Source organism: Pieris napi, chromosome 4 (assembly GCF_905475465.1).
Source record: "Pieris napi chromosome 4, ilPieNapi1.2, whole genome shotgun sequence".
Lineage (NCBI taxonomy): Eukaryota > Metazoa > Arthropoda > Insecta > Lepidoptera > Pieridae > Pieris > Pieris napi.
In genome coordinates this window covers 9,626,308-9,645,513 of record NC_062237.1, presented here as the reverse complement: position 1 = coordinate 9,645,513, position 19,206 = coordinate 9,626,308, and the positions used below count along the sequence as shown (strand labels likewise).

The 19,206-nt window shown below is 32.4% G+C and overlaps 5 protein-coding genes and 1 non-coding gene across 6 annotated transcripts; 3 read left to right on the top strand and 3 right to left on the bottom strand.

The window, feature by feature from the left end:
* On the bottom strand, positions 1–669 carry LOC125049026 (cytochrome c oxidase assembly protein COX19). The gene has a single exon (XM_047648024.1). It carries the CDS (start codon positions 343–345, stop codon positions 76–78), a length of 270 nt encoding a protein of 89 aa, XP_047503980.1. The 5' UTR covers positions 346–669; the 3' UTR covers positions 1–75.
* A 79-nt stretch (positions 670–748) lies between these two features.
* On the top strand, positions 749–10,015 carry LOC125049022 (probable RNA-binding protein 19). The gene is made up of 15 exons (XM_047648019.1): positions 749–922; positions 997–1,359; positions 1,608–1,823; positions 1,981–2,088; positions 2,245–2,425; positions 2,762–2,853; positions 3,030–3,135; positions 3,489–3,680; positions 3,958–4,119; positions 4,821–4,924; positions 5,577–6,014; positions 6,899–7,101; positions 8,490–8,606; positions 8,846–8,954; positions 9,743–10,015. Exons 1-15 carry the CDS (start codon positions 887–889, stop codon positions 9,953–9,955), a joined length of 2,640 nt encoding a protein of 879 aa, XP_047503975.1. The 5' UTR covers positions 749–886; the 3' UTR covers positions 9,956–10,015.
* LOC125049252 lies at positions 8,220–8,338 on the top strand. The gene has a single exon (XR_007116974.1). It is a non-coding gene; the product is annotated as a 5S ribosomal RNA (ribosomal RNA).
* A 1,213-nt stretch (positions 10,016–11,228) lies between the features above and the next one.
* Positions 11,229–13,238, bottom strand: LOC125049023 (transmembrane 9 superfamily member 3). The gene has a single exon (XM_047648020.1). It carries the CDS (start codon positions 13,130–13,132, stop codon positions 11,405–11,407), a length of 1,728 nt encoding a protein of 575 aa, XP_047503976.1. The 5' UTR covers positions 13,133–13,238; the 3' UTR covers positions 11,229–11,404.
* An 811-nt stretch (positions 13,239–14,049) lies between these two features.
* LOC125049024 (notchless protein homolog 1) lies at positions 14,050–16,826 on the top strand. The gene is made up of 10 exons (XM_047648021.1): positions 14,050–14,302; positions 14,390–14,547; positions 14,612–14,748; positions 14,821–14,995; positions 15,096–15,270; positions 15,432–15,576; positions 15,713–15,902; positions 15,983–16,146; positions 16,280–16,406; positions 16,728–16,826. The coding sequence occupies exons 1-10, from the start codon at positions 14,159–14,161 to the stop codon at positions 16,738–16,740; spliced, it is 1,428 nt and encodes a 475-aa protein (XP_047503977.1). The 5' UTR covers positions 14,050–14,158; the 3' UTR covers positions 16,741–16,826.
* LOC125049025 (something about silencing protein 10) lies at positions 16,747–18,721 on the bottom strand. Its single transcript, XM_047648022.1, has 2 exons — positions 18,467–18,721; positions 16,747–18,190 (listed from the first exon to the last, which is right to left on the bottom strand). Exons 1-2 carry the CDS (start codon positions 18,481–18,483, stop codon positions 16,819–16,821), a joined length of 1,389 nt encoding a protein of 462 aa, XP_047503978.1. The 5' UTR covers positions 18,484–18,721; the 3' UTR covers positions 16,747–16,818.
* Between the last annotated feature and the right edge of the window lie 485 nt (positions 18,722–19,206).

Sequence of the window (19,206 nt, the reverse complement as noted above, 5' to 3'; positions counted from 1 at the left end):
CTAATTTCAAATGGTTTATTTTTTAAATAACAAACATTAAATTTAATCACTAGTCTAACAGTACTAATTGTAGTTTTATTTCTCTTCTTCTTTTAATTGTTTATCTTTGTCCGAGAAGCCTAATTTTGACCATTCTTCTTTAGCCATAAGATTGTGTTCCATTCTACAAGCAAGATATTCCTTGGCTTCTGCTCGGCACATAGAGTTATTACTATCATTTTCAAATAAGCAATTAAGATACCTTTTCATAGTAGCCTTACAAACACCTTCATGGTCTAAAGGAAAACTTCCCTTATCTGGAGGTGTAGGTATGAATTGCTTTTGACCAAAAGTCATAGTGGACATCTTTTTAAATTGAAGTTTTAATATAAAAAGTATATATCTGATGCCACAGTTATTTCCCAGTGGTGGCTAGTGGTAGTTTTCAAGATCGAAATAATGATCACCTTCGATAAGATAACAACAATCCTCGGTGTCTTTTGTTAAAAATCTCTTTCAATCTTATTCTTTCTTTTCTATCTCGATCTTATTCAAAGGGTTTACTGATACTTACTTTAATGAAAACTATGATGTTAGTACTTGGTTTTACGGACTAAATAAATAAATGTAAAGATTACAAAGAAAATAACCTCTTCGTTTGTTTGTTGTCATTACAGACTAAGAGGAGTTGGCACAGTTGGCACTTGGCACCCTTCAGTAGTTATTATTGCCTGTCAATACTCACAAGTGATAACTGACATATGTCAAACTGTCAACGAACTGTAAAAGAACACATGGTCGATGTTTATTTATATTTTTGTGCAATGTGGAGAAAAGTGTTTTGTTCATATATAACTTAAAAAATAGTTGTATCTTTATAGTTTGTAAAACTATACTACTTTGTAAAATGTCTCGATTAATTGTTAAAAATTTGCCAAACAAAGTAAGTCATTTACCTCACGTCGTTGAGTTATATTTTCATTTTCAGTTTTAATAATTTAATCTTACTTATTTCAGGTTACTGTAGAACAACTTAGAGAAATATTTGGTCAAAAAGGAGAAGTCACAGACGTCCAATTAAAATACACAAAAGATGGCAAATTCAGAAATTTTGGCTTTGTGGGCTACCGGTCAGAAGAACAGGCTTCGGCTGCTCGAGAACACTATGGTGAAACATTTATCAATAGTATGAAAATAAGTGTTAATATTTGTGCGAACTTAGGTGCTGAAACTAAGCCTAGAGCATGGAGTAAATATGCCACAGACAGCACTGCATACAAGAAACTAAATAAAGAAGACAGTGAGGTCACTAATACCCCTAAGAAAAAACTTAGCAAGACTGAGAAAAATAATAACAAAATAAAAGAATTACTTAAAAAGGTAAAAAGTTCATTTTATAATAATATTCAACAAACAATTAATTCAGTAGAATAGAAATTAAACATTGATAATAAATTTTTAATTAATAATAAACAAAATGTTATTATGTCCAAATAAAATCCATCTTTTATTTTTGTAATTTGCAACTATTAAATTTAAACTTATGTGTATCAATGTTTTTACAGGCCTTCATGAAATAAATAGTTAAATAAACATTATATAATTTAAATATTATTTTCTTCTTTCAGCATAAAGATGATCCCTTGTTTGCAGAGTTTATTGAAGCTCATGTCAATGAGAAAACAGCATGGATTAAGGATACCTTAGTTGACTTAAATAAGAGTGATAATGATAGTGGAGTTGAAGATGAAATTAAGGAAAGTAATGATGCAGTGCCACAAAGTGAAGAAAAAGAAAAAGTACAAGAAACCAAAGTGGCAAATGCACAAATCAGTGATTTAGATGTGTGTATTTTTATTTATTATGAAAGTGTATTGTCATAGTAATAATCATAAATATTTATTTGAATACAAATGAAGAATTCCACAACCTACCTATAATATAATAATAAAATATATTTAGCAATACTGTGCTCAAATAAATAATTATTGAAATTTACAGTACATGAAGTCCTTAATGAAAAAAGTGGACGGCTTCAAGGACACAGTGAATAATTCATCTGATGAAAAACCCAAGAAGATTAGAAATAGACCTTTATTTTATGTGAAGGTTAGTTCTCTTTTGACTATTAATTTATACTTGTTTAATAATAATCAGAATTGAAGAAATTACTATGAACATATATTAACAATGGGATTACATCCTATACCAGCTTACCTGTAGATTCTTTTTCTCTCTTATCATATAAATATGTATATTTTTTAGATAAATGGACTCCCCTTCAAGTGTAAGAAGAAAGATATTAAAGATTTTTTCAAGCCCTTAGTACCATTTTCAATTAGATTACCTCTTGGCAAAGGAAAGAAGCTTGCTGGCTTTTGTTATGTTGGTTTTAGAACAGAAATTGAACTTAAAAAGGCACTTAAAAAGGATAAATTGTTTTTAGGTGAGTGTTGAGAAATATCAATTTTTACTTATTTTCCTTTCATACGGTATTATGAGTAATATTAATACAAATTGTCATAAATGTTTAAGACAACAAATAGTATTATTGTGCTCAATATATTTTCCAAGGCTGATTGTAAATAATAAATAAATTGGATTACTACAAATATTTTTTTTATTAATCTTCTGAATTTCTATAATATTAATCAGAGGACTATTCTTGATACATTATATTTTTTTTTATTAAAAGTAGAAGTATCGTAAATGATTATGATTTATTGCAAATAATCAAAATAGGGAGACATTTACATAATTTATGTAAAAATAAATTGTACAGGAAGTCATAGGGTGCATGTCCATAAATATGAAGATAATGCAAAACAAGCAGCCGAAGAAGAAGAGCAAGAAAGCTTAAGAAGGAAAAAAGAGGTATTGTGAATGTTCTGTTCTTTAAATCATTATATTTTAATGTGTATTCATATATGAGTGATTTTTAACACTTTTTAGTAAATACCAAGAGTTATAGAAAATGGGGAAATATGCAAATTATTTAATACATAGAAAACTGTAACATAACATTTTGTCAATTATATTAATATTTTCAGAGAACAAACAATGGTGAAACTATTGGTGAGAGTGGAAGCATCTTTGTAAGAAATTTGCCATATGTTGTTTCCGAAGAAGAATTAACTGCATTATTTGAAAAGTATGGTAAGTTTTTACACTAAAAAAAGTTTGTGCTTACTGAAGACCTAAAATGCGGGTATAATTTTTCTACATTATTTAATACAAATTATTTTCTATTTAAAATATATTATCTATTGTGTTTGAAGATTACCTACAATGGATATTTAGGAAAAGACTCTTTAACCGATTAACAATTAAAAAAGAGTGTTGAAAATTCGATGCGTATTTTTTTGTTTATAGCATAGCTCCGTCCGTGGTCCGATTTTTACAGTAGAAAGTAAGCTTAGTCAACACCATATAATATGAGTTCCACAATTAGACAAATGAATGTCCATTTTGCGTGATCCGTATATCATAACATATATTCTTTAATTTAGGTCCGATAGCTGACGTGAACATGCCAATAGATGCTATACTCCGTCAACCTAAAGGTTTTGCGACAATCACCTTTGTGATGCCGGAACATGCTGTCAAAGCCTACACCGAGTTGGATGGAACTGCGTTTTGTGGGAGAATGATGCATATTCTACCCGCTAAGTCTGAAACAGTTGAAAACGATGATGATGATGGTAATTTTAATATAACCTTTTATATTCGAAATTATAATTGTATATCAAAATTATAATTAATATTTTGGGAAATATATAAACAAATCGTAAACAAATGACATTAACCTGTTATATATAATCATATTATACTTAAAACGTCAAAATTTATATCTGTCAGATTTCAAACTTTCCGCTCTTTCGCTATTTTTTAAAATGCGTTTTAATATGTCTTAAGGATTTTTGTCGTATTCTTATTTATCTTTTTTTTATACTTGTTATAATAATTGTTATTTTCTAGCTGGACTCTCGTTCAAGGAGAAAAAGGCGAAAAAATTAAAAGAACAAGCGAAATCGTCGCACAACTGGAACACTTTGTTCTTGGGAGCCAACGCCGTGGCTGACGTTGTCGCAGCCAACTATAACACCACGAAGGAACAGCTCTTGAATGATAATAATACCAGTAAGTTTTGATAAAAACAATATCAATAATAATTATTGACTTGTTTCAATATTATAGTCATCTATTTATTAACTTCAACATATTTTACAATATTTGTTGTTTCGCATATGCAGCCCGCCATAACGGCATGCAAATTAAGAAAAAAGTTTTGACCTAAAATTTGACTTAAACAATCCAATATCAAGTCTTGAATATTGATAATATCACGTCATTAATTATTACGATATCTATAGTTATTATTTGATGAATATGGGGCATGGGGTAGGGACGTTCTGGCTTTTGTTTCACTAATGTATAATGTATGCATGCAACCGCATTCCTTGAGATCTAGATAGACACTAGTGATTAGCATCCCGGAAATAAAACACGCCCAAAGTCTACGGACGTTTTTGAACACTATTATATCTCCTGTGAATATGGGCAGTCTCAATACAGAACGTTATTTTATGCGCAAAATATTTCATAATTATTTTGTCACCAATAACATTTTATAGTTAAAATAAAAAGTAAGAACCTTTTGCCATTCCCTTTCGCATAACCATCCTAAGTTCTAACTCTTTTCCTATGATGTATAGGTTAGCCAATAAATTTGTCTCTACCTCTTTTATTTTCCTCGTCTCTTATCCACATTTACCGCAGAGCTGTTTATAGGCAAGACCTCTTTAATAAATAAATTAACTTATTTAATTATATGGTAATAGATACAAGTGCTGCCGTGAGGTTGGCATTGGGTGAAACCCAATTAGTTGCCGAGACCAAAGCATTCTTGGAAAACAATGGCGTGTATTTGGACGCGTTTAATAGAGTAAGTGCTTTTTCTACATCGGTAAAGAGGAATAATTTGTATATTTATAAATTATTAAGATTAAAGCCTAGCAAAGCCATACAACAATTTTATAAAAATGGAGTTTAGTCCGTAATAGTAGTACATATCTCCTACATTATATATATATAGCCTACATATCTCTCTACAAATGATTAGATATGTTGGATTAATATAACTAAAGCGGAACTCTTTCTAGACAGTTTACGATCACTACCATAAACTTCAAATAAATATTGAATTTTTTGTTTGTCTTGTTACTTTTTCCGGCCCTATAAAACTTGAGGTATTGTTTGTTAACATGGTTACGATTAGTTATTCAATCAAAATGTAACCAGACTTCGAAATCGATACTTTCTTCACTTAATGTTTTATATTATTTTTTATCTATGTTCTTTAAAAACATTGGCTCTTAATTCAGACGGTGGTAAGGTATTGAAATTGTCATTGCTTTAGTATAGACTAAAGAGAGCGACGCTTGCTGCGAAATAATTTGGTCTTGGTCCCAAGTTCTGTTGAAGCTTCTCATAAATCTTTTTAACTTTTTTAAATTGTTATGACTGTTGTTATTAGCTTACGTAATATACTGTCTAACAGTGTTCCGATATTCACAGTATGTTGATTTTTCTTTCAGCCCAGTAAAAAACGTTCAAAAACTTGTATGCTAGTTAAAAATTTACCAGCTGGTACAGAAAGAGACGAAGTTAAGTCTCTATTCGAGAAACACGGACAAATCGCACGTTTCCTAATGCCGAAGCATGGTATCACAGCCTTAGTTGACTTTATCGAGCCTTTCGAAGCTAAGAAAGCCTTTTTGAAACTCGCTTACTCACAATTCAAATCAGCCCCCTTATATTTAGAATGGGCACCAGAAAATGTTTTTATTAAATCCATTGCTGAAGTCCAAAATCCTGAGGTAACTCAAACTACTGAAAATGTCGAGAGTGATAAACATACTGAAATAGAAGATAAACCTATGCAAGAAATTAAAGACAATGAGGAACCTGAAAATGATACGACAGTGTTTGTAAAGAATTTGAACTTTAAAACAACGGAAGAAGGGCTTAAATCGGTAAGAATATTCTATGACCATTAAATTTTAAACTATCGTAAAGTTGGTCATATTCTAATAATTGGTATTCACAATCTCGTCTTGAGCACTTCCAAATATATCAAAGAAAAAATGGTTTGACAGCTCTAAAATACGGGTCATAGATTCCGAAATTCAACAGTCAGTGACTGGTATGTTAAAGGCACTGACAGATTCTTTATCTGTAGAAAATGCCAAATTAGACGACACGTCATAGACTTAAAATGCTTATATAATTTAAAATAAGTCTATCAAAGTAATTTAATAATAATAAGCCTCTTATTATTCACATTAATTTTTTATTCTACAATTTTGTTATTCTTAGATGCGGCGTCGTGAAGGCCAACTTTTATCACCCGTTTTTTCTCTCAGGATCCAATCCCTTTTAATCTCGTACCCATCAACGCCACTAAGCACAATTGATACAAAATTATATTTCGTGGTTTATCGCACAACAATGTAACCTTGCTAATAGTCGTAAACTGAATTGAACTATTAATCTATTTATTGGTTTATTGCTTCATATACTTATTTTACAATGTAGATATAGCTTTTGTCGTGTTTTGAGCTCATATGATATCGGCAATAAACGAGAAAGAATCGAAATAATTAACTAGAACCCAGCCCTAATGGCGCTTCAATAATTTAAGACCTTTACGAGTTCGATTCGATTTAAGTCTTACTTTGTTCTCTATTTTTTGTTTACAATTTATTCGAAGAATTTATATGTATTTGGATTGTTATTTTGCTACTCGAGTCGGAGATCAATCCAAATCATTGATCGTCAAAATCTGTCCGTTCTTTATAAATAAATTTGCTGACCGATATTTTATGTATTTAATTTACTATAAACAATTTATTTTTAGCATTTCTCTTCGTGTGGTCGTATTCACGCGGTAACAATCGCCAAAAAGAAGGATCCCAAAAATTCCGGGAAATTCTTGTCTATGGGCTACGGGTTTGTGCAGTTTTATAAGAAGGGTCACGCCACTGAAGCCTTAAAAACACTGCAAGGTTCCAGTTTAGATGAGAAACAACTTGAACTGAAGCGTTCCGAGAGGGGTAACCAGTAAGTGGTTTTTTGAACTATATTTAATGTATTCTGGCTGATCGCCTATATGTCTATAAAAAAATAAACACGCAGAAATCGGAATTAAACTACAGTTAAGACTTAAATAATGTGGTTGTAGACTTTGAAAAATATCTTATTAGTCATATTCCGGCTTTGGGGTCCAGTAAAATCTCTTATTTTAGTGTATTTGTGTCGGAATTTTGTAATATAGAGTTAGGGTAAGTTCAAGTATTACGTAACGAATTTTGGGGGAAGGGGTCCTCTTGTATAACGTTACGATGCGGGGCGGATATTGAATTACGCGTTATTGTTAATATTATTCTCGACTTTCCAGTACTTTACACCACATAATGGTAACTTTTAGGTATAAAAAGTCACTAGGTGGTCACGAAACGTTTTACTATACTTGGGTACAGAAAAACGTTACGGTGCGTTACATGGGGGGGAGGTCAAAAATTGCGTGAAGTAATACTTGAACGCTCCCTTAGGCGGGAGCGCGGCGTTGATTCTGTAGCGACACCTACATTCCACGGTTATAATAAGGATGACGTCATACCCTTATATGTTCTAACGAAGTTATTCCGACCACTAGAGTTGTACCACTTCTTGAACTAAGGCACTAGGGCCCTCGGGTCAGTCGGAGGATCCTCACTTTATGTCGAACGCACTGTACACAAGACTCCCTTCACAATGTTAAGCTATAAATAAACGTAGATTAAAATATTAATGTTAATATTATATTGGAACGAAGTTCCTTATCGCGCGTTGTGAAAGGGGGCTAGACGGAAAAAATTCTTACGAAAAGTTGTCACGACACTTTTTTGCTATTTGCTATTGTAATACACCGGTTCTCGTCCGATCACCGAAGTTAAGCAACGTCGGGCGAGGTCAGTACTTGGATGGGTGACCGCCTGAGAACACCTCGTGATGTTGGCTTTTTTTTTGTAGGGATAAGAAATGAAAATTATTTTTGGAATCACTTAACTAAATTAGTCTTGTTGGAACGAAGTTATCGAGCGTTGCGAAAGGGGGCTAGACGGAATAAATTAAGACCAAAAGTTGTAACGACACTTTTTGCTATAGTTGTTATATTATACATTTTCCATCTAGCTATCGCCAACGTCCATACCACGTTGAATACACCGGTTCTCGTCCGATCACCGAAGTTAAGCAACGTCGGGCGAGGTCAGTACTTGGATGGGTGACCGCCTGGGAACACCTCGTGATGCTGGCTTTTTTTTTCGTCGTAAGATTGGTGTCGAGAAAATCTGTCATACTGTTATTATACCAATTAACATATAAATTAATCGAAAGGAATTTCGTTCCATCCAGGTGTCCCTTGACACCTCTAAAGTTTTTAATTATATATTTTTTTTTTTTTTCAGAACTGAAGTGAAAACTAACAAGAAGACTGTCAAAGAGACAGCACAGAATGGCACAAAAATACTCGTGAGAAATGTACCGTTCCAGGCGAACAGGAATGAATTGCACGAAATATTCAGGTAAAATAAAATAAATAATAATTATATGAAATAATAATAATTTTATTTTAATATTGTAAATTTTTGACGATTTCTAGTGCCTTATATTCGTCTTTACTGTAAGTAAAAAGCATGCATAGAGTTCGTGTATCGATATTTGCACATTGCAATAAAATTATTTATTTATTCAACACGATTTTAAGGCTATTATTTAGTATTTTTCGTAAGTACATTGATTTAATAAGAATTATTGATTACAGAGCATTTGGTGAAATAAAAACATTGCGGTTGCCGAAAAAACTAACAGCAGGATCCGACCAACATCGAGGCTTTGCGTTCGTGGATTATTATTCAAAAGCTGATGCAAAGGTAAAATAAATTTCTTTAAGCCCTACAAATGTTTAATTTCTTTTTTGCAAGAGGAAATAAAATTAAAACACCAATTAGATTTCTACATTCACAGGATTCTAAAGGGAATAGAAAGGCTGGATTACTACGTATGGCAACACTGAATAGAGCTTCCCTTAAGCATAATTTAAAAATAGACCTAACGGGTTGAATTACTTATATTTCTTAGTTTTTAAATTTAAATTATTGCCCTTAATTAACAAATGTTTCATGTTACGGTTACACTTTTTGTAGATATATTTTAAGCACACAGGAACTCCTACATGCAAGTTGCATAGCAGTTCCTGTGGGTTTTATTCATACAAATAAAAAAAATGAACCTACGGATTTTTGTGTCCGAAATAAATTTGATTACATAAGTGTAAAGAAAAAACTTTTTAACCGGATTAAAGTTATGTATTATTATAAATTTACAATTATTTAACATAATTTTAAATTTAACCACGGTGGTCAACAAATGGTCAAGGTGACCACGCACGCTGTAAAGCACGCGAAACGTCGGTTAAATTTAAAAACTTAAACTTTAGTTTTAAATTTAACCGACGTTTCGCGTGCTTTACAGCGTGCATGCTCACCTTGACCATTTGTTGACCACCGTTAATTATAAATTTATCATAATACATTACTTTAATGCGGTTAAAAAGTTTTTTCTTTAAATGTGTAAAGGTTATGTTTATAAAAGACAATACTGTGTACATAAGTGTAATAAAATTTATTTCTTATTTAATATCGATTTTTCTTATTTACAGAATGCATATGACGCCCTTTGCCAATCCACTCATCTTTACGGTAGAAGATTGGTGTTAGAATGGGCAGATCAAAGTGACGAAAATGAAGATGTGTCTGCGCTTAGGAAAAGAACTGCGGAAGCATTCAATGCTAAAACTCCAGGTGGAAAGAAAAATAGAAAAGCATCTATCGATCCAGAATTGTTTGTTGAAAATGATGAAAATAAAGCATAAAAACAAATATGTATTATCTATAAGATAATAATATTTTATAATACATGATTATTATTTGGGTTTTGTAGTTTTATTTAATTATAACTTACTTGGTAAACGTACCTAAAGAACGCCGCGCCGTAAGTTACTTCACTGTGAGGTAACCGCCATGTTTTAGACCCAAAAAGTCGATGACGTGTGTCAGGCACCGAAGGCTGATACAGAAATCTGGGGCCCAGGCCTAAAAGGTTGTAGCTCCACTGGATTTTTTATTTGTTCTTGCAGTTGCTAATTCTATTAACAAATTATATCTGATTATGTAGCAGCTGGATAAATGTATTTTAGGTATATACAGCGATTAATAGAAAAGAGCTATGAATTTGACAAATAAATCTTTTTTTCCAATAACAACTTAGTAGAATCCAAATCCGTTCAGCAGTTGTGCAACAACGGACGTCTTGGTGATATTTCGTATTCTTCCTCGGCGTCCGATGATGAAACTCAGCTGCAGGTATTTATCCGAACAACTCCTCTGAACACTCCATGGTAAATCTGGTTGAAGATGCAGAGAGATTTTAGATTTATTCTTTTTTAAATAGTGTGTTAAGCCATTAGTTTTACAATAAACATTAATAATTAAAAGAAACACTGTCAATATAGTACTTTATTTCTCACAATGTTATAATTTAATGTGTTGGATAACAGATATCTTCTGCCTAAACCACAAACACAAATAATTTAAAAACAAAAGTTGTTGCAAGTCAGTAGCTACATTTTCTAAGGTAATATTTACATTATATAGAAAGTAAAATTACACCTAAATACATCTTAGTTAAAGATCACACTCTTAGGGAAAATAGTGACTTACAAATTTAACAGTCCCTAAAAGGATCTACAATATTTGATAAACTCATACTAACACCTTACACATTATGAAACATGAATAGTATGTATTCATGTTTCATTCACAAAATCATTTTTAAAAGTGATCGCAAATAGTTATCAGTTTTGTAACATAGTTAAATATTTAACATTTAATAAAAGCAACTAATTGAACATAAAGAAAAATAAATCTGAATTGATTCACATGACAAAACATTACTGATATATCAGATATTATGTAGGATTTTCCACTCTAGTCATTTTTGAATATAGACTTCTCTGGAATTCTACAATACAAAGAGTACAAAATAAATCATATAGTGAATATAATGACTATTTTCAAATTGTTTTAAATCATCATGTAAAATGTCCCAGGGGCATTCATGATAACTCTGGTTACATTTCCATAATCTGATATATATTCCAGTAATATCTATTATATTTGTATTATAAGACAAATATGCCATCACTACAATATGATGACAATAGTTTCCATTTTATTTAATATTTTTAACTCTCGTATATTGCTGCCAGTCCCTATGACAATAATTATTTATAAACCTTAGTAATCCTTATAATGGGTACTGCTCAATCAATTTTAACTGTTGAATAGATCTTACGTACAAATAAGCTTGTGCCTAAATAACCAACTGTACCACAAATCATTCCTAAGGCCATACTAAATAATGCCATGTATCCAAAATAAAATGCAGTTTGGAATAAACCATACATCTTTGTTTTAAATAGGAAATAATAAAATGAGTACAGGTAGACATAGAGAGCAGTGCTTCCAGCTGAGAGAAAACTTGTCCATTGCCAGCGATAGTCTTCTGCATTTAAAAGGAAGTAAGTACATACAATGGTCACACATACTGTTACAATCATCAATATCAAAAATACCAATAACATAAACCCATAAACATAATAAATTTTATATGCCCAAAATGATGTGAAAATAAAATACATCTCAATAAATATAGAGCCAAAAGGTAAAATCCCTCCCATAATAATGATTATAAATGGTTCCATGAACCACTTTTTTTCAGGGATTGGCCTGGGTACAGCATTTATTCTACAAGGATAATCTGGTTGGCCAGCTAAATTTCGTCCAAGGACAGTGCCTACCAGTGTCAATGGCAAAATAACAAAAGTACATATTGACATTACCTCAATCATGCTACCAAAAGGAAGAGCTCTAGAAGCGTGGTAATACATAGCAATAAAGTTAATGCAAAATGCAGTGCCACAGACTAGTACTGGTAATAAGAAAGCAGACAATAACATCTGCTTAATCCAAAGTCTTCCTCCCATTCTTGCATACAAGGATCCTCCAAAATATCCATTTACAGGTGATGATAATGTGTAAATAAATATGGCAGTTGACAATAAAGACCCTCTTTCAGTATAGAGTTCTCCAAATATAGTAAAAATTATAACAGCTAAAGTGACAACTGTAAGTTGATAACCTGCACCAATTAAAGCTGAAAACATAGCTAAATGAGGAACAGGTCTAAAAACATCTCCATGCACTTGTTTCCATCCATACTCATCACCCAAATCTTTTTCCAAGTCATCAAGGTCATCGTCTTTAGAATACCTTGCATAATCTTTTCTCAGAGTTCTCATAAGGATCATGGATACAAGACCAACTAGAAATATGACCATCATAAAACTGTTAAAAATACTGAACCAGTGAATTCTATGTTGAAAGAAGTTTGGATCCAAATATTTATCAAAACGATCTTCAAACTTAATACTACTTGGTTTCCAATTAACTTCATATGTAAATGGAATTTTAGCTCCTAATGCCAGTTTCTCTTTGTTTTCCGCCGTAAGATTTACTTCAACTATTCTGTTGCCATTGTAGCCAATATCAAATTTCTTATGAGTCCAGATATAGTAATTGTCACCATCAATTTCTCCAACGATTCCCCATATAGGTAAGTCATCCACATACATTTGGTACCAATAGTGATTTTTAACTGCATAAACCAGGGCCTTATATGCTTGCTCATCTAGTTCAGTTGCACAAAATTGCTGTGCTGGAACATTGTCTCTGTAAGTAATGTCGAGACCGCTAAACTCTAATTCTACACCTTGTAGAGCTTCTGATAAAGTCTCGTGGTAATGGCCAATGGTAACTTTTGTCCCGACACAAAACGGTAGTGAGAAATACGCATAAGTCTCTTGACGATTGTGATATGGGCCAACAGTGTTCATCCATAGCACAACTTGTTCCCCTTGCTTATAAGTATGAGTATGTTCATCACAATAAACTAAAGAACACAACAATATTAAAATGTACAGATATTTCATTTTTACGTCCAGTTTAAAACCTCATAAGAATAAACACAACACGTATGTAAAAGCCGATGCCAGACATTTCATAATTCCTTTTACCTTTTCTGTCGCTGTCAATTCAACACAGAGCACAGTCCACAATCACTACCAGCTACCTCCAGTCACGCTATTCGCTATGGACATATGTTAAAGAGATTAAAATTAGAAGAGACACCTTAGAGTAAAAAGTAAGAGTATCTAGCTTTTTTAACTTTACACGTTATATGATGTGTAAAGGGGAATGAGACACCTAATTCACACTTTTTGAAGTTATACTTCTTTAGGCGCGTTATGAAAAATTTATGAGAGTTGAATTTTGTGAACTCATATTTGGACAGTACTTCAAACCTAAAGGAAAGACCTTAGACTAGTCTAACTACTAACTGGCCGGCCCGAAGGTTACAGTGGCTAAGGCCGAGAAGTTGTATATATCCTTAGCGGCCGGAATAACTTCGTTAGCGTGTTTCAGGGTATGACGTCAATGCAGTGATTAATAGCCGTAGAATGTAGGTGTTGCTACACAAAAATCATAGGGACCTTCAACCTTCAAAGTGTACCATTACCTTAAAGGCAGGCAACGCACTTGCAATCCTTCTGGTGCAGATGTCCACGGGCGGCGTTAAACACATAACGTGAAGGCGGGTGCCTGCTCGGTTGCCTCCTGTTCCATAAAAAAAATATTATTAAAATTGATTAAACCAAATTTCGATGTTAACTACTGAAATTAGGATTTAGATTGAGACATTTTTTCTATAAATTTATCCTTATCTTTAAGGCAATACAGATTAATTAGACTTTTTACTTTCAGCCTCTCTCTCATGCTTTCCTGCTGTCACAATGCGGTTGATGTGTTGTATTTGTCACATATGTCAAAACTACTACACATGAAAAAAATAACTGTATAAGTACCATCTACAAAGTTAAAACCCAACAAGTCCTAATTGCAATTTTTAGGTTATGTTTACATTTGTATATCCAATTTATATTAAATAAAAATAAAAAATGGAATTAGACAGCGAATTACCTACTTGTATTCAGGCTAAGTTTAAATCTGAAACGGGAGAAGAAATTGGAAGTCCATTGGACTTACCTTTGAATATTACAAAGGATCAACTAACTCTTATTTGTAATGCACTTCTACAAGAGGTGAAAATATTATTTTTTTACAATAGCACGAGGACTTAACAAGTTTTTTGTTAAATTCTCGTCTTTAACAAGAAAATTGTATTTTAGGAAGAGAAACCATTTTTATTTTTCGTCAAAGATACAGAAATAACCTCAAATCTTAAGGAAGCTCTTGATATTGAAAAGTTAAATTCAGAAGAAGTCATAGAAATTATATACCAACAACAAGCTGTCTTTAAAGTAAGGCCAGTTACAAGATGTACAAGGTAATAATAAAAAAATACCTATTTAAAATGGACCAATATACACCTAATAATCCAAAATTAATAGTTCTATTCCAGGTCATGCAGAAGCAGTAATATCTACATGTTTTAGCCCTTCTGGTAACCATTTAGCTAGTGGATCAGGTGACACCACAGTCAGATTTTGGGATATAAATACACAAACTCCTTTACATGTATGTAAAGGTTAGTAAACACGTCTCAAATACTAATTTTCAGTCATAAAAGTGTTACAACTTACCCATTAAATCTTTTAAGGCCACAACAACTGGGTACTATGTATAAGTTGGTCTCCAGATGGTACAAGACTAGCATCTGCATGTAAGCAGGGTCGTATTATATTATGGGATCCAGTTACGGGCAATCAAGTTGGAAAGACCATGATAGGACACAAACAGTGGATTACATCATTAGCATGGGAACCATACTTGAGGTATGTTCACCATTTAATCCACAATAGATGTGTACTATTTTAGAATCAATATAACTATAATTTTTAATCAACCAAGTACTAAATGATTTTATTCTTTTAGTAATCCTGATAGTCGGAAATTGGCAAGTTCTTCAAAAGATGGTGATGTTAGAATATGGGATACTGTAACAGGGCATACAATACTTAGTTTGACTGGGCACTCTAAAGCTGTAACATGTGTCAAATGGGGAGGGACTGGTCTTATTTATACATCATCGCAGGATAGAACTATTAAGGTTTTTACATTGCATATCTTGAATTTATGTAAAAAAATTGTTTTTCTGAGCTCTGTTTGGCTGAAACCATTCAGCAACTCTCATCTCCTTAACAAACAAATTCGGTTTTTTATTATTTGTTGTTTCTGTGCTTAATAATTAGCCACTATAAAATATTTTAGGTTTGGAGGGCTGAAGATGGAATTTTGTGCAGAACCTTAGAGGGGCATGCTCATTGGGTGAACACTATGGCTCTAAGTACAGACTATATTTTACGCACCGGGCCATTTCACCCCATACTTGATAGGAACTCTCCTTCACATGACAGTAAGTTTTAGTATGATCTTGTTAAAACAGAGTGTTGCAATAGTAAATAAGAAACATAACTTTTATATTATATACAATAATATGGTTACTATGTGTGTGAATAGTCAATTTTAAAGTGTAAATTAATTAATTGCAGAAAAAATTCTTCAACAAAGAGCTTTGGAGAGATATCAAGAAACATGCAAAAATGAAACTGAGCGGCTTGTCTCTGGATCGGATGATTTTACTCTGTTCCTTTGGTTACCTGAAAAAGAAAAACGTCCATTAGCTAGAATGACAGGACATCAACAACTAATTAATGATGTTAAATTTTCTCCTGACTCTAGGTTAGCTTAGTCAGAGCTTATCAATGCAATTATGTATTTACATTTAACACTATTATTAACTATTACTTACTTTCATTTAGGATAATAGCATCTGCCTCTTTTGATAAATCTGTAAAACTGTGGGAAGCATCAACTGGTAAATTTATAACGACTTTGCGAGGACATGTGCAAGCTGTCTATATGGTTGCCTGGTCTGCTGACTCCAGGCTTCTGTTAAGCTCCAGTGCAGATTCTACACTTAAAGGTAGTGAAATCATAAGTTGTATGATGAAGAATTTAGAACAAAAATCACAACAACAATTATTTATTGTGTTTGTCTATCTGTCAAGCAATACAATTAGTAATGTAAGATATAGTGGAATTCATTTTTATTTTAGTTTGGAATATGAAAACAAAAAAACTAGAATTGGACCTTCCTGGACATGCTGATGAGGTTTTCGCTGTAGATTGGTCTCCAGATGGTGCCTATGTTGCATCTGGTGGAAAAGACAAAGTATTAAAACTGTAAGTATAAATTAGTTTTTTTATAATTTATCTCATTGTAACATGTCTTGTCAACACACAATCCATTCAACATATAATTCATTTATTGAAACCTTGTAAAGAAAGATACTTAATAATATAAGGAAAATTATTAAGATAGTATGTAGGTACCTAAATTGTATTATTTTGACATCAAGTGACCTAGCATCTTCTATCTCAAGTATAGTTTCATGTTAATCCATTCATTACAATTAGGGTGTTTTTTCTGTTAAAATATTTTGCCGAAATGTGTAATATAGAATTCTATTTTTTGGAATACATATCTTTTTTTGTTCTTCGCAGGTGGCAACATTAAGAAAACTTTTCCTGTTATCATTTTATTGTAATAAAACCATTACATGTTATTATTTTATATCTAATAAAGCAATATAAATCACTTAATTTTGATGCTCTTTTTGACATTTGTTTTAATGCCTGAGGCTTCACCAGCATAACGAGTGACCTCAGTCCTTGGTTCTCGAACGGCACCCTTCCTCCTTATTTTAGCTTTTCTGTATTTTAGTTTATGTTTCACTCTTGGATTTCTTTGTTCTTTCTTTCTATGTGGAGTTAGTCCTTTATTTTTAGCAATTTGATAAGTTATTTCACGTTTCTCTCCTAATTCTTCCATGGTTACCTCTTGAGATGTGGATGGTTTGTTATTTTCAGCTTCCAAATCATCATTATCAGAGAAACCACTCTCATCCGACTCAGTGTGTTTGTTAGCCAAGTCATCAGAACCAGCACTAGATTTGAAGAAATCATTACCATCATAATCATTATCAGAAACACCAGTGTCTTCTCCATCATCTTTTTCAAGCTTATTTATTAGTTTGAGTTTCTTGAGTGGCTGTTCCAAGGACAGTTTTGTTGATTTCCGTTTCATGTTTTCTTTCCTCACGACTAATTTGACTTTATTCTCAACGGCATTTATAATTTTATCAATTTGCGGTTTAATCACTTCCAAGTATATAGGTTCCATTTTATTTAACATCTGCCGATACTGGTAAAGTCTTTTTGTAACTGGATGATTTTGTATACTAATTCGCTGGCTTTTTAGAAGAACATAAAAACTTATATTAGTACAGTAGTTTAAAATAAGGTGATATTTAGTTTTAACAAATTTTGAAGCAGAGCACTCTGGCACTTTTCCTTGACTTACAAGTTTCAAAAGTGGTTGTAAATTATCTTTAGCAATAGAAAGTTTTGATTTATAGTCTTCAATAAGTCCTGCAAATTCTGGACTTTCCTTTTCAAGTAACTGCATTTTTTGTCTTTTAGACATCTGACTCAAATCATTCTTGATTAATGTTTCCTCATTCTTACTATAGGCTGGTTGCAGTGGTGTCAAAAAATCTAACTTAAAATCATCTTCTTCTAACTGTTCTATAAGTCGTTTCTGTATATTTTTTGCCTCTTCTTCTTCCATAAGAGCTGCCTCCTCGTCATCTCCAAATCCACCATAATCTTCATCAACATAATCAGTAGAATAATAGGATCTCTTTTTCTTTCCCCAAGCTTTGGAATCTGGTAAATCATCATCAGACTTTTCTTGGCCTTCAACATCACTATCTGCCATTTCCAAATCATTTTTTTCAGACTCATTTTCAGATTCTGAAAAACGATAAACTTCCTCTTCACTACTAGAATCACTATCATGTTGATGTTTCAATTTCCCTAGTAGTTTTTTTTCTTTTTCTGTATATTCTTTATCTGATTCGGACACTTCATAGTTGTCATCCAAATCAAACTTGGAATTATTAACTCTGAAACAAAAATATTGTCTTTAATATTTTACTTTTCTTAAAATAAATTAAAACGATTTACCCACAAATTAAATTATAAAAGTAATAAAAATGTATCTTAAAACTGATTATCGTTCAGAACTCGGTAATGTGGCATATGCTCATAATACCATGAGGAAAATTTTGCTGGGTCACGACGAAAAAATAACACGAACTGCATGTATCTCACTCCGTAGAGACAGAAGAAATAAATAATTTTCTAAATGGATTTTGTACCTTTGTATTGAAAATACGTACCTTATTTTGTCAGCCATTTCAAACAAATATTCTTGAGTCACAAATACAACGATTTAAGGTTAATTTGTGAGAATAATGCCATTACCAAAATTAACCTAATTATTATTTACCGATACATTTTCTCAATTCATTAATACAATAGAAATTGTGTTATCAGAATTTGAAAGACTGTTTTTATTAAGTATTAACTATTTTAAAAAAACTTCTACAGTCTACACTCGCTTAAGCGCCATGAAAATTTTATTACCACAGAAACAGAATAAACAGATTAATCAAATAAGTTTTTTTTTTTTGGAGTTTATGGCCTGGTATCTAGACCTTTAGGCCAAGTCTTGTAAGTTCGATTTTAGACTTCAGTCCACAGATTAGGAACATATTGACATATTAACTGATTCTGCTATTACTTAACTAGATACTTCTAAGTGGCGTCGTATGAAGAAATAATTCTCATTCTTAGTTGTCATTAAACAGAGTTGGACGTATAAGTCAAAACTAAAGGGCCTCATAGCCTAGCGGTCTTATTAAGTGGCAGCTAGGTGAGGGGTACGGCCTTTGGGAGGGTTGTGCGGTACCGGGCGAGTGCTTAAAACCGTACATGGAGGGCACGGTCGAATTTCTAAGGCAAGCAGTGAGTATGCTACCTAAGAAAGGAGACTGTGAAGGTTTAGAACGTATTGCTACGTTAGGTAAGGCCGAAGATGGCAATTACAAGTGCGAATTATAAAAATCTTATATTTGAC